The 12,816-nt window shown below is 37.8% G+C and overlaps 2 protein-coding genes across 4 annotated transcripts; one reads left to right on the top strand and one right to left on the bottom strand.

Annotated features, from left to right (window-relative positions):
- Positions 3,224-5,976, top strand: LOC109207458 (pentatricopeptide repeat-containing protein At5g56310-like). The gene is made up of 2 exons (XM_019370385.1): positions 3,224-5,095; positions 5,209-5,976. Exon 1 carries the CDS (start codon positions 3,279-3,281, stop codon positions 4,734-4,736), a length of 1,458 nt encoding a protein of 485 aa, XP_019225930.1. The 5' UTR covers positions 3,224-3,278; the 3' UTR covers positions 4,737-5,095; positions 5,209-5,976.
- Positions 6,562-9,997, bottom strand: LOC109207442 (B2 protein-like). 3 transcript variants are annotated; one of them, XM_019370365.1, is made up of 6 exons: positions 9,893-9,997; positions 8,509-9,077; positions 7,838-7,938; positions 7,228-7,311; positions 7,030-7,140; positions 6,562-6,938 (listed from the first exon to the last, which is right to left on the bottom strand). In XM_019370365.1, the coding sequence occupies exons 2-6, from the start codon at positions 9,065-9,067 to the stop codon at positions 6,897-6,899; spliced, it is 897 nt and encodes a 298-aa protein (XP_019225910.1). In that variant the 5' UTR covers positions 9,068-9,077; positions 9,893-9,997; the 3' UTR covers positions 6,562-6,896. The 3 variants fall into 3 exon arrangements, with proteins under 3 accessions (XP_019225910.1, XP_019225915.1, XP_019225923.1); XM_019370370.1 differs by having other exon boundaries at positions 8,509-9,097; positions 9,893-9,966; XM_019370378.1 differs by lacking the exon at positions 9,893-9,997 and adding an exon at positions 9,783-9,868.

The following is a 12,816-nucleotide window of genomic DNA, read 5'->3' as shown; positions in this document are numbered from 1 at the left end:
GTTATGGGACTTGTTAGTATACTTGGTTGGGATCCCATGGGGCTCGGATGAGTTTTGGAGGAGTTTTTGGAAGAGTTTGGCGTTTTGAGCATAAGCATGTAATGATCCAAAGGTCCATTTTTAGTTCTAGAGATTGAAACTCGATTTCGAGACTTCCGGGATTTTGATAATGAATTATAGGAGTGATCTGGAAAGTTTGGTCTAATTTCATCAAGTCATGATTGAGTTTTTAGCGCAAAACATGAGTTAATTATTTAACGAGCGAAATTGGTATCACATTGAGTAAATGAGCTTCGAATTGAGTTTCGATTGAAGGACTAGGTTCGTATTATTATTTGTGACTCATAGGAACAAAAATCGTCGAATTCCGAGTTCGTATGATGGAGTTAGAGCATTTTTAGTGAAATTAAAAGCTGCTGAAATTTGTGGGCAGCTGCTGTGTTTTTCGCAGGTGCGTGAACAGTACCGCACCTGCTTGAACAATAACCGCAGGTGCGTGAACAGTACCGCACCTGCGTGAACAGTAACCGCAGGTGTGAAAATGCTGGACAGTGTATAAATCGAGCAGTCCGAGATTTTTACTCATTTTTTTAGCTATGGAGCTCGGATTAAAGCGATTTTTGAGGCGATTTTCACCATATGGATTGGGGTAAGTGTTCTATATCCAAAAGTGATTATATTTAATGATTCCATGGTTATTTTCATCAAGTATTAGTGAATCAAATGGAAGAAATTGGAGAAAATTTGTAAACTTTGCAAAAAACAAAAATTCTAGATTTGGAGGTCGATTCGTTATCGGAATTTGATAAAATTGGTATGGTTGAACTCATAGCGGAATGGGTTGTCGAATTTTGTGAGTTTTTTTTGGAATCCGGGCACGTGGGCCCGAGGGCGATTTTGTCAACTCTTCGAGCGAAGTGAGGAATTTATCTAAATTGGATTGTTGTGAGTATTAGAGCCTATATTTATGGATTTTCTCATTTCTTGGCTAGTTTTGGAGCGTTGCGCATCGATTTGAGTCATCGGAAGGGCTTGGAAGCCGGTTATGGAACCTCGGAGCGAGGTGAGTCTCCTTTCTAACCTTGTAAGAGAAAATTGTCCCCATAGGTGAATTAATTGGATTTGTGCTCCTATTTGTGGGGGCTACGTACGCACGAGGTGACGAGAGTCCGTGCTTAGCTACTATTATGTTTAAGTCCGGGTAGTCTAGGACCCAAAAGCATGCTATACTTGGAATATTTGTAATCTTATTGACAGTTTGAATTGCTTAAATTACATCGAATTAGTAATGAATTTCTAAAAAGATTAAACTTCATTTTCTTGAATTATTAAAAAAGAATTGGCTTTTCCTTGGATAACTATTCCCTGATGAATTCTTGATTTGACTGATTGTTGTGTTTATTTATATTTGACCGCGTCGCATGTATGATTCGCGAGCGGGGTAATAGATGCGTCTATGGTTCGCGCCATTCGACCCTCTGGCAGTGGACAGTTTAAATATTGTTGGATCGGGCCGTACGTCCTCGGCATGATTTGCGCATGCTTTTATTGCTTGCCTTAGGATTAATAGATGTTGGTATTTGCTCTCCCTGACTTGAGATACATGTATAAATGACGAAAAATGAATTTGGAAATCTCCTATTAATGAAAGAATTGCTTACTTGGTTTCTGCTATTGAGTTACACCCATCTTTATGAAAATCCACGATTTACTATATTATTGATATGTTATTATCGGACCACTAGTAAGTGTCGAAGTCGACCCCTCGTTTCTACTTCTCCGAGATTAGACGGGATACTCACGTTGTTTTCGTACTCATACTAGACTTGCTGTGCATTTTTGTTGCACAGGTTCATGTATGGCTAGTGGCTTAGTGGCATAGCAGCATGGTTGATACGGAGACTTAGGTGAGCTACATTTATCGAGACGACCCGTAGCCAGCAGAGTCTCCTTCAGAGTATTGTACTGTATTTTCATTTCAGTCCACTTTGTATTCTGGACAGTTACTGTATTTTATTTCATTGCCTAGTAAATGCTCATGCACTTGTGACACCGGGTTCTGGGATGATTACGGGGTATCTTGTATTAACTTCTTAACATTTATATTTAATTTGAAATGATTACCTTTTACTAGTAAAATATGAAGGAAAATCGTAGTTTTCAAAAATTATTAAAACGAGAATTTAATTGAGTATTTTGGTTGGCTTGCCTGACAGCAGTGTCCGACGCCATCACGATTATTAGTGAATTTTGGGTCGTGACACTTTGGGTATTAAAACTTGACTTTTTTCCTAGTTTGTTGTTAATTAAGCAAAACAAAAGCTAATCTTTCCATACTACATGCATACCAAAAATCTAAATTCTAGTTGATATGGAAGGGTAAATGAGCAATCTAAGGTTGGGGAATGGGGATTATAGTTCATAATTTTTTTAATTTTTATTTTTTAAATATTAAATATTTAAATTTAAATTTAATTAATTTTTAGCCCACGGGCCGGCCCAGGCTCATGCTCAATCATGCCTCAAGGGCCAGCAGACTAACTTGGGCCGGGCTTATAAGCCTCAACTTTAAATGGGCTATAAAAATTACAACCCAACACTATCCTAATAGAGGGCTGGGTTGAGCTGGTCTCACAGGCAAGCCCATTTTGACGGCTCTACGTTGCACAATTGAAAAAATGGAAAAATTATGCTTGGTTAATTGCACAAATGTTGTTGGGCAATCACAATTTGGTACTATTTCAATTTTATTTATTTTATTAACTTATTCATATATTTTCTGGATGGACAAATTTGCACATTTGTTCAATTGTTCACAAATTAAATCGGGAGGCAACACTATGTGGTACTACTTTCATTCTATTTGTCTTGTTAAATTGTTTACAAGTTTTGTTGGATAGGCAATCTTACCTATTATATTGTGCAATTATTCACGAGCTTTGATCGGTAGCCAAAATTTCGTATTATCGGTTCTATCTATCTCAGTTAAATTGTTCACCGATACTGTTAGACAGGTAAATCTTACATTGTCTATTGTTCAAATTTATCAAAGGCATACAACCACTATGAGAGGCGAAGCTGGAATTTTAAACTTATGGGTTCAGAATTTATTAATACATTTTAAGTTGCTGAATTTTAAATTAATAATTTATGCATATTTAATAAAAAATTTATGACAAATATAGAGTTTGAATGCAAGTAAGTTAGTGGCCCGCCTCTAACCATAAATACAACTATTGTCCCAACATGAAAACTCGGTACTATATGTAACTGTATGTATGACAAGAAGGAGGTTCTCAATAATGGTCCCGCCAAAATGGAAGCTCTTCAATTTCAGGGGACTCCATTGCAGGCACCTCTGTACTATCACCGTCGGTCCTTATTCTCCTCCACGCCTATCTCTTCTAGCGGACCAATGCACTTCAATGCACCAACTGAAGCAAATCCATGCCCAAATGATCATCACTGCCCGTATCCACGACAATTATGCTGCCAGCCGCTTACTATCCTTCTGTGCTCTCTCGGAATCAGGCAATGTTTCTTATGCCTTAAAACTTTTTGATAGTATCAACGAACCCAATTCATTCATGTGGAACACTCTCATTAGAGCTCAAGCTGGTAGCTCAAATCCCCAACAAGCCTTGCTCCGTTATGTGAAAATGCGAAGGCGTTGCGTTACTCCCGGCAAACATACATTCCCTTTTGTACTGAAAGCTTGTTCCAACTTGAGGTGTACTTATATTAGTAAAGAAGTGCATTGTCATGTTATTAAATTCGGGTTGGATTTAGATTTGCATGTTGGTAATGGTTTGATCAGAGCGTATTCGGTCTGTCGTGTATTGAAGGATGCACGAAGAGTGTTTGATGGAATTACTGAGCGAAATTTGAGTATTTGGACGACGATGATTTGTGGGTTTGCACAGAATGATAGATATAATGACGCTATTCAGTTGTTTGAGCGTATGCTTGCGGATGGAGTTGAGCCCAACGGAGCCACCTTGGCTTCTGTTTTGTCAGCTTGTGCTCAGTCGGATAGTTTGCAATTAGGAGAACAGATTCACGTATATATGGAAGAAAAAGGGATAGAATTAGGAGTGATTCTTGGCACGGCGTTAGTGAACATGTATGCAAAGAATGGTGCCATAGTAGAAGCAAAGAAGTGTTTTAGTGGTATGAGAGAAAGGAATATTGCCACTTGGAATGCCATGATTTGTGGGTTAGCTGCTCACGGACATGCGAAAGAAGCAATTAACTTCTTTAAGAAGCTAGAACAAGAAAAAGTAAAGCCAAATGATATTACATTAGTTGGGGTTCTATCAGCATGCTGCCATGCCGGATTGTTTGTCTATGGTGAAGGAATATTTCACTCCTTGAAAGAGTTGTATGGTATAGAGCCCAAGATTGAGCATTATGGATGCATGGTTGACATTCTTGGGCGTAATGGGAAACTGCTAGAAGCTGAGCAGCTCATAAGAGTAATGGTTTTGAAGGCTGACGTGGTTATCTGGGGATCCTTATTACATGCATGTCATAGCCATGGAAATATAGATATTGCAGAACGAGTTGTGAAAGAAATTCTGCTTTTGAATCCAAATAGTCATGGCGTTTATGTTGTTTTATCTAATATGTATGCAGAGGCTGGAAGATGGGAGGATGTGGTAAAACTAAGGAAGCAGATGAAGGAAGGAAGCTTAAAGAAAACACCTGGTTGGAGCCTTGTGAATGATGCTACATAAGTTTACCCATCATTTATAGAATCTTTTGAAGGAGATCGTAGTTTCAAATTTCACGGCAATTGCCATCGGGACCTGTATGTATAACATCTGTGTGTAATACGACCATCGGATAAGTTCCTTTAGGTAGACTGGAGTTTTTGGATTAAAGTGAATATCAAAACAAGTCTTACCTGAAAAATGAACCTTCTTGCGTTCTTAGTCAATCTTTGTTGAATGGGCTTGCTGTAACCAGAGTGGCATGGCAACATTAGCACTTTCTTTGACATTCCTCAGGCAGTATTACCTCTCTCAGGAAAACTTTTTAAGCTCCATGATTCTGTCAAAATCCTGGAGGAGGATTCACATGAATAATGTTGAAGGTATTCATTTCGGTTGGAAATAGAGCTCTTCTTTCCTTTTCAATATCTTCTTATCAACGTGCTGCAGGGAGAGTGAGGATACTACTTCATAGCCGTTTCTGATTTTCTTGCAGGGACAAACACGCTGTGCTGCCGGATCAAGCAATTAAGATGAAAAAAATATTTATTTTAAGTGGCACTGCAAACATAAAGCTGCTTACATTTTCTCAGTTCCCTGGCTCTTCAGATTGTTCAGCTCTGTTTTAGCTCCTGATAGTGTTAGTACTGTTTGAATGAGTTTGAAACATGGGTATGATGAGAATCTGGGAAACCCGTAGAAATATTCTAGATAGTACAACTCAGACCTGGAATTGTAACTTGAGGAACTTTTCCAAGAGGGCAAAGGCGCACCTGAATTCATTGCTAGGAGCCACAAATGTGAAAGAAAACTCTGATTAGAGGGGTTCTGTTGCACAAATCTGCTTAACTTAGCATGCCGCAGCAATGGAACCAGGATGGCAAATGGTCATTGAATGACAATGAAAAGTCAGGATGTCCTACAACATTTAGCTTCCACAGCCAGACTATAAAGGTGCTGCCTTTTTTTGCTCGTCAGATAATTGATGTTGCTTTTGCACTTCTGATGGAATAATACTACGTACTGTTCTATTTCTTCTACGCCTTGTAACCTTCATGCATTTACATCTCGCTGTCTAGCTCCATGCATGAAATGATACTTTGGCTCAACCAATTGGACATATTGTACTCCATTTCAATCAAGAAACTTTGCTGTCTGCTCCACTTCTGTTCCCATTCTGACAGTCTGTATTCCAGCCAGATGTTTTGGTTGAATACTAACATTTTATAATGCCGCAAGAATTCCCATCCGACAGAAGTTTATACTAAAGTTGGTCAGTGTTCGGTATTTCTACTTGTGATCGCTATATACAAGGAAAACCAAATTGCAGGTTGTGCAGTCTGTCCAAACCAAACACTTCAAAGTAAAGTTTAACACAATTATTTTGGTACATGTATCTAGGTTATTATTCGGACGTACTATATGTTGGCACTTCTTTAACATGACGACGATATTTGTGGGGATAGTTAACGGTCCCACAACTGCTTTTCAATACTCCATATGAGCAGCGGAAGGACCATTCACAGTCCCAGCCAAACAACTGCTTTTCATACTCTATATGAGCAGCGGAAGGACCATTAACAGTCCCAGTCAACGTTGGGTACGACACATTAATCTATCTCTGTTCCCTAATGAGCCAAAGATAGCCACATGGTTTCTCGTACCCATTAATCTATCTCTGTTCCCTAATGAGCCAAAGATAGCCACATGGTTTCTGCAGAAACTTGTCGCTGGATACAATTTCACCATCAACCTAATATTCTCATGACAACCCGCACCAAATTTCCTGGTGGATACACACTGGCATCGCCAGAAAGGAAATAAATTTTAAGAATTCAAGTGGAACAAATTGGATGAAGCAGAGCTCAACTATAGATAAAGAAACACATTCCATCTTGACGTGTTACATAATCTTCTTACTAGTCTCAAGTTTACAGTAAGATTACATGGCTAAATTTGTGAAGCTAATCTACGAACATCTTCAGAGATGAGCATTACACTTATTTGGATTACACAAGCTATCCTAAATTTAGAGCCGCTTAACCAGACTTGCCCCAAAAGCTTGCGCTCTGGAGAATCTACAGACAGCACACTGCTGACATGCACCACAAACTTATAACATACACATAGGCTACAATTCCTTTATGCTTATTAGTACAGGACACCAGCACGTGCACATAGCACCTAGACATCAGCTTTTTCACAGAGATCTAGTAAGTCCAAAGTCTGCAAAACAATAAGGTTATAGGGGTTAAAAATCTGTAGTCCCCAAATAACAGGTGAATGGAACTTATACGTGAACAAAATCTCATCTTACCTCAGGCACAGAGAGCTCCAGGCGGAACTTGGGGCCATCATAATGATGTAAAACTGGTCTAAAAGCATCTTCCTCCAAAGGCTTACAGACTTTCCGGACACGGATCCTTACCTAACCGTTAAGTACATGAAACTGAATAATCAATACAGATTCTTCAAAAAGCCTCAATAAAAAGTGAGCTGTAATTCATAACCTCACCTGAGCAGGAAACCTTGACTCTCCTTTGCACTTTTTATCCTCCCAGGCAGTTGGATCAATGTTGGAACCTCCAAAACTTGACGCCTGCGCAGATAATTTAAAGAAAAAGTCATGGTGCATGTTGGAGAGACTCCATTGAATTGAATCCAACTTTTATATGACATCTATGCTTATTGCATAAAACACAATTGGAGAAGTAACAGGATAGGCCTTCTACTGAAGCTATTCTAAAATGCTCTAGTGCTCATATTTAACAAGATACAGTAATCAGAACTCATTTCTTGACTAGAAATTAGAGGCCAGCAAGTTAATGCTCAGGGCAAAAGCAGCAAAACCATAAGGTTCCCCATGAAGTATCGAGCACATCAGACCTAACCCTAGGTGAGAAAATTTTCTAACCACAAAATTAAAGAAAAAATGATAAGAGAAGAAACAGATATCCTTTGTATAACTAAAAATCTTATGCTTCACACTGCACGCCATGCAGCTTCCGGCATGAGATTTGATGTTAATTACTCTTTAGTTACAGAAATATAAAACAGTTGATATTATCACGGTTTTGAGCTCACACCACACCAGTATAACCAAAAGTTAAGTTACTGCAACTAACCTCGAAGATACCATGCAACTGGTGAGTAGTGTAGTTATATAGGAACAAGGGTAACCCTGGTGTTATAGCCCTGACAGAATCTCTGTATCTAGGAGGTAGGCCTGCAAAGAAGTGATTGAAGTTTAGAGGTGATAACAATGGGAAGAAATTTTCTAGCCATCATCTACTTATCAATAATTTCAACTTTTGTAGGTACTTTGCTATGTTGTTACTGGAGTTGAGGATATGTGAAAGCTTTCTGAAAAACATAACTTTCTGGTCATCAATTTATCGATGATTTCTACTTTGTTTACAGTTGGCTCTGCTGGTAATAATTTAGTGGAACAAGCTAAAATGTTCTATCAAATTAGGGTATGAAAATTCTTCTGCCAGCCTTGAAAACTAAAAAGTCACATAAAGTTAACATGCACAGAGGCTGAAAATCAAACAAAGAATAGTCTACTAAGCAGATGGAGTAACAAAGTTGGAATTCATTTTCTTCAATTGTTGGCTAGTTGCTCTTTAGCTTCTAGCATAAAATATAGAGTAAAATAACTGGTTGTTAACTAAGCAGGTTCACCATGTAGTTTGTTACACTAGTAACAAGAAATAAGATCCCTGGCTATTCAATATCAAACACAATAGTCCACTTGGGTAGAAGATGTCTAACATGATAGGGAAAAGGTAATTACCGAACAGCAGGCGCTTTAGGTCTTCCTGCATAGTATCATTGTTACAAACAAATATATATCCACCAAGAACCTCATTCTTAGGCAGTGTCTCAGCAGCAGGCAGAGTCTTAAACCTTTTGTCAACAGAGTTATTCCCATTGGCGCTCTCGATGCTGTTATTGTTGTTCTTGCCAGGTTCCTTGGTGTAGTTGCTGACATTGAACTTGCTTAAAGACGCATTTCCCAAACTGTTAAAATCGGGCTTAAGATAAACTGGATTCATATTGTAAATGCCATCTGCAACGCGATTCTTGCTCATATTTTCAGTCATCTTGTTATCCAAATTTAACATGTTGAAGTTAAGGCTTTCCCACTTGTTATCTTCCTGAAAAATATAACTACCCCTGGGCCTAATTTCAGCCGAGCTCTTTGAAAGGTCAAGGTTATTCCTTCGTTCACCCTTGTACTTCATCTGCTCAGACAATTTTAGAGCAGCTGTTGACCATTTATGATCCTCTATGACTTTTGATTGCCCTCGAAGCTCATCACCAAATTGCCAGTAGCTGTGCATATTCTCCATATTCCAGTATCTGATTAAAGAAGTATAAGCCTTGAGAATTGCCGGAAAATGCATTTTTTAAAGAAGCAAAAATCAGGTCAAATGTACTCATAATAAGTGAGTAAACCATACCAACTCATACTATATGAACGCATGGTAAAAATAAGAGACAAAGCAAATACTAACTGTCTAAATCAACAAGTAACAATATTTGAACTTGATAGAGATCATCTCATAGCCTCAAGAAAATCAAGGTCAAGGTAATTGCAGCGCGAAATAATAATAGTAAATCACCTAACTCTGTAGAAAAAGGAAAACTACAGAAGAATATGGTTTGCAGGAATAAACAAAGAACTTGGAAAAAGTATAAGTATGCAGTGTTAAGAATCTATGCACTGAAAGAGAAAAATTTATGGCTTAATCATATAAATAGCAATTAGCAGCATTTTTATAAGACACAACAGCCAGTTTTAATCTAATAAAGTTGTAAATGAATAACTCATCCAGCAAAGAAGACTTCATTCCACAAAATTACCAATAAAGTTACTAATTTAACAAGGAAAAAGAGATCAAAGAAACAAAATGGATATAAACATGCAAAAGAACTTTAAAGACACTAAATTGACTAAGATATTTAAAATATTAAACTATCTTGATCCAATGAATCGAATATCAGAAAAAATTCGAAACTCGTAGTGAAAATGCAGCAAAATATAAGTCCAAAATTAAAGCTTACTGCAGATCATAGAAACCCTATATTTTGAGATTCAAAGCTAAACATATAGAACAGCAGAAAGAGTGAGAGTGAAAAAAAAGTTAAAATAAGTAAATAAATAAATAATCTACCTTTATCGCTTCGGCTGCGAAGACCAGGAAGATGCGACGGAGGTGGAGGTAGTACAGATTTTTGGATATTTATACCTCCAATTTAAGCTGAAATGCCCTCAGTTTTTCACTCAATTACGTTACTACCATGATATTTTCAAAATAGTATGGAGCTCTAGATAAAAGTGTGAACGGGATGTCCGTTTCAATTTAGCGCGCGTGACATGCGGTGAAATTTAGTGTTGTCGGTCGAGTGATCCCGAGTTGGACTAGAAAAGGAATTTCATCTGTTTAAGCAGGCGTTTGGGCATAAAATATAATTTATTTTTTTAAAGGTAATTGTTGGAGTTAAGTTGGAAAAAAAATTGAAGCTTAAAATTATGTTTGAATATATATTTTACGTGAACTTTTTTAGCAATTTTGTAAGGAAATAAAATTTTGCATAAAAAAGTGATAAAACTCACATTTCAAATTTGAAAACTCATCTTCACAAAAATTAAAAATTCAGTCCAATATATAACTAAATAACTTTTTTAAAGAATTTTTGTATGGAAACACGGGTTCTGAAGCTAGGTTTGATTTGTCATTCGGTGTCGATATTTATTTTTGGACCGACTCAAATGGAACTCAATCAGAATAATGCTCATTAAAAGGAAAACGATTGCTATCAAGATTTTCTCAATATCTTGGCTTGAATTAAAAAAATTGGTTAAAAATAAGATATTATGTCTATCACACCATAATTTTTAATGATCATTTTGAATCTTTGATTTACTTTTTGTTTATTTAAGTACCAAGATCTAATTTTATAGATTTGCATTTGAATTTGTAATGGGAGAATGAACTGTCTTTTTGCTGTGACTTATAGACTTGTTCTATATTTCTATTTACTTTTTAAAACGGTGATGGCCTGAATTGGATAAATAATGATTCCGACAACTTCAGCTTGGAGCTTTTTCTTTTCAAAAACTTTGCAATATTCGGACCACATTCATTGTTTCTCATGTTGGGTACCTATCTATAATAAATCCAAATTGTTTATGAGCATACTAACGAGTTTTAGTTGTGATGTTTCCTGAGCTCTAGGGTAAGGCAAGTGAAGCCCTAAGGCTCCAAAAATAAAGAAACACTATTATATATATATATATATATATATATATATNGGTAGTAATTAACAGTTTCTAATGCCATTAAGTTGTATCTTCTATTCATTTATGTTTAATAATTGTTAGTGAAAGAATTTGGGTTAGTTGGCTGGCCTTGTCTTCACGAGAGGCGCCATCACGACCGGGTATGGGAAATTGGGTCGTGACAAGTTGGTATCAGAGCCTAGGTTACTAGGTCTCACGAGTCATGAGCAGGTTTAGTAGAGTCTCGCGGATCGGTACGGAGACGTCTGTATTTATCCTCGAGAGGCTGCAGAACCTTTTGGAAAACTTCCCATTCTTGGAATTCTTATCGTGCGTACTTTATTCAGCTTGAGATATAACTCTTGAAATTCCTTCCACACGTCTGTATGCGCACGTGAGCGCTCAGTATTATATGTGCCTTGATGGTTTGTGATTCCCCGATCGAGGGGCGAGATGTAATCTTCGTGAGTATGTTGGGCCAGTCTGGAGGACTTGAGGCCGGATCCTTGCCTATGGCTTGAGCACCGAGGTGCTGATTGTGTGAGCAAGTGTTTTGAACTTATATGTTCAGTATTGCCCCTATTAGCCGGAATGGCGGTTTGGTATTCATGTGATGAGTATGTTAGTACTGCGAGATGTAATTATATGACTTGGTAGTGACGAAGAAGTCTGCAGCATAATAGATGAACTGTTAAGTGATTCGACTCCTATTGTGGATTGATGTGTAGCCCGAATTATGGGCGCGTGAAGAACATTGTCATACCTCCTAGTTGGGAAGTGAAGTGCATTGCATGCGGTGATATGAGTTCGGACTCAGGAAGACTAATGACTGAGTAACGTATATGATGGTGAAAGGTATGCTGAAGTACTAAATTGAGGTGAAACAGGGGTCATCTCCTGCGGAGTGTTCTTGAGTGGTATGGTCCTTACGTGTATGTTAGAAGATCTCATGTGTAATTGAAGGGTATGTGTTGAAATTTAAAAATTTGGGTCGCTTAAGAGAGTGGACTCAGTTGATGTGGGGATAAATCCGAGGGTTGTAGAGGATTTCAGTACTAGATGATCTGTGTTTTCACAAACTTGTACATGATTTGAGTTTAATCTCACTACGACATTGTGGCATCATTAGAGTAAAAGTGTTATGAGTTGTTAAGTGTGTCTTGATATATGGCTTCGAGCCAAGTTGGGGAGGTTGCTGTTGATTAGCTGATTGCACGGTTATGTGCTATGTTGGTTACGTCTCGAGGTATGCTGGCGAATCGGTTCTAGTTGCAGAAATTAAGCCAAGGATGGGCGAGTGAAGAAAAATTTCGACAAAGGTTATATTATGTTCCATAGGGTATGAGAATTTTGGAATGTCTAGAGTTGTTGTTGGTAAAGAATGCTCGGTGCATAGAGCAGGAAGTTGCTTGGTTGTATTGGGATGAGGGTCTCATTTTACGGTATCGGAGTGTCAATAAAGCACGAGTGGTTCTGTTCGTTAAATCAGGTAATTTGCAGATGAATAAGAGCGAATAACTCTCGAGAATGGTTTTAATGTGTTCAAGAATCTACATGTAGCACTCAGGTGTTTTAAGGTGGTGTATGTGACTAAAGACAGTGTTTTCAATAGAAAATGTCAAGACTTGTGGTATTTTTATGTTGATCATGGGATCCTATGTGTCGGTACCTAGAAAGTAAAGGAAGCGAATTTAGATTCGCAGAAAGTTCTTCAGAGTAAAGTATTCTAGAATGTGGTATTTCTGGGAAACAATAGAGAGAATATTCAGTGGCCTATGGGTCTTAGATAGTGTGGTCTTATGTTCGAGTCTTGTG

The sequence above is a fragment of the Nicotiana attenuata genome, chromosome 2 (assembly GCF_001879085.1).
Source record: "Nicotiana attenuata strain UT chromosome 2, NIATTr2, whole genome shotgun sequence".
Lineage (NCBI taxonomy): Eukaryota > Viridiplantae > Streptophyta > Magnoliopsida > Solanales > Solanaceae > Nicotiana > Nicotiana attenuata.
The sequence above is the reverse complement of the archived record's forward strand: the minus strand, read 5'-3'. Positions and strand labels throughout refer to the sequence as shown.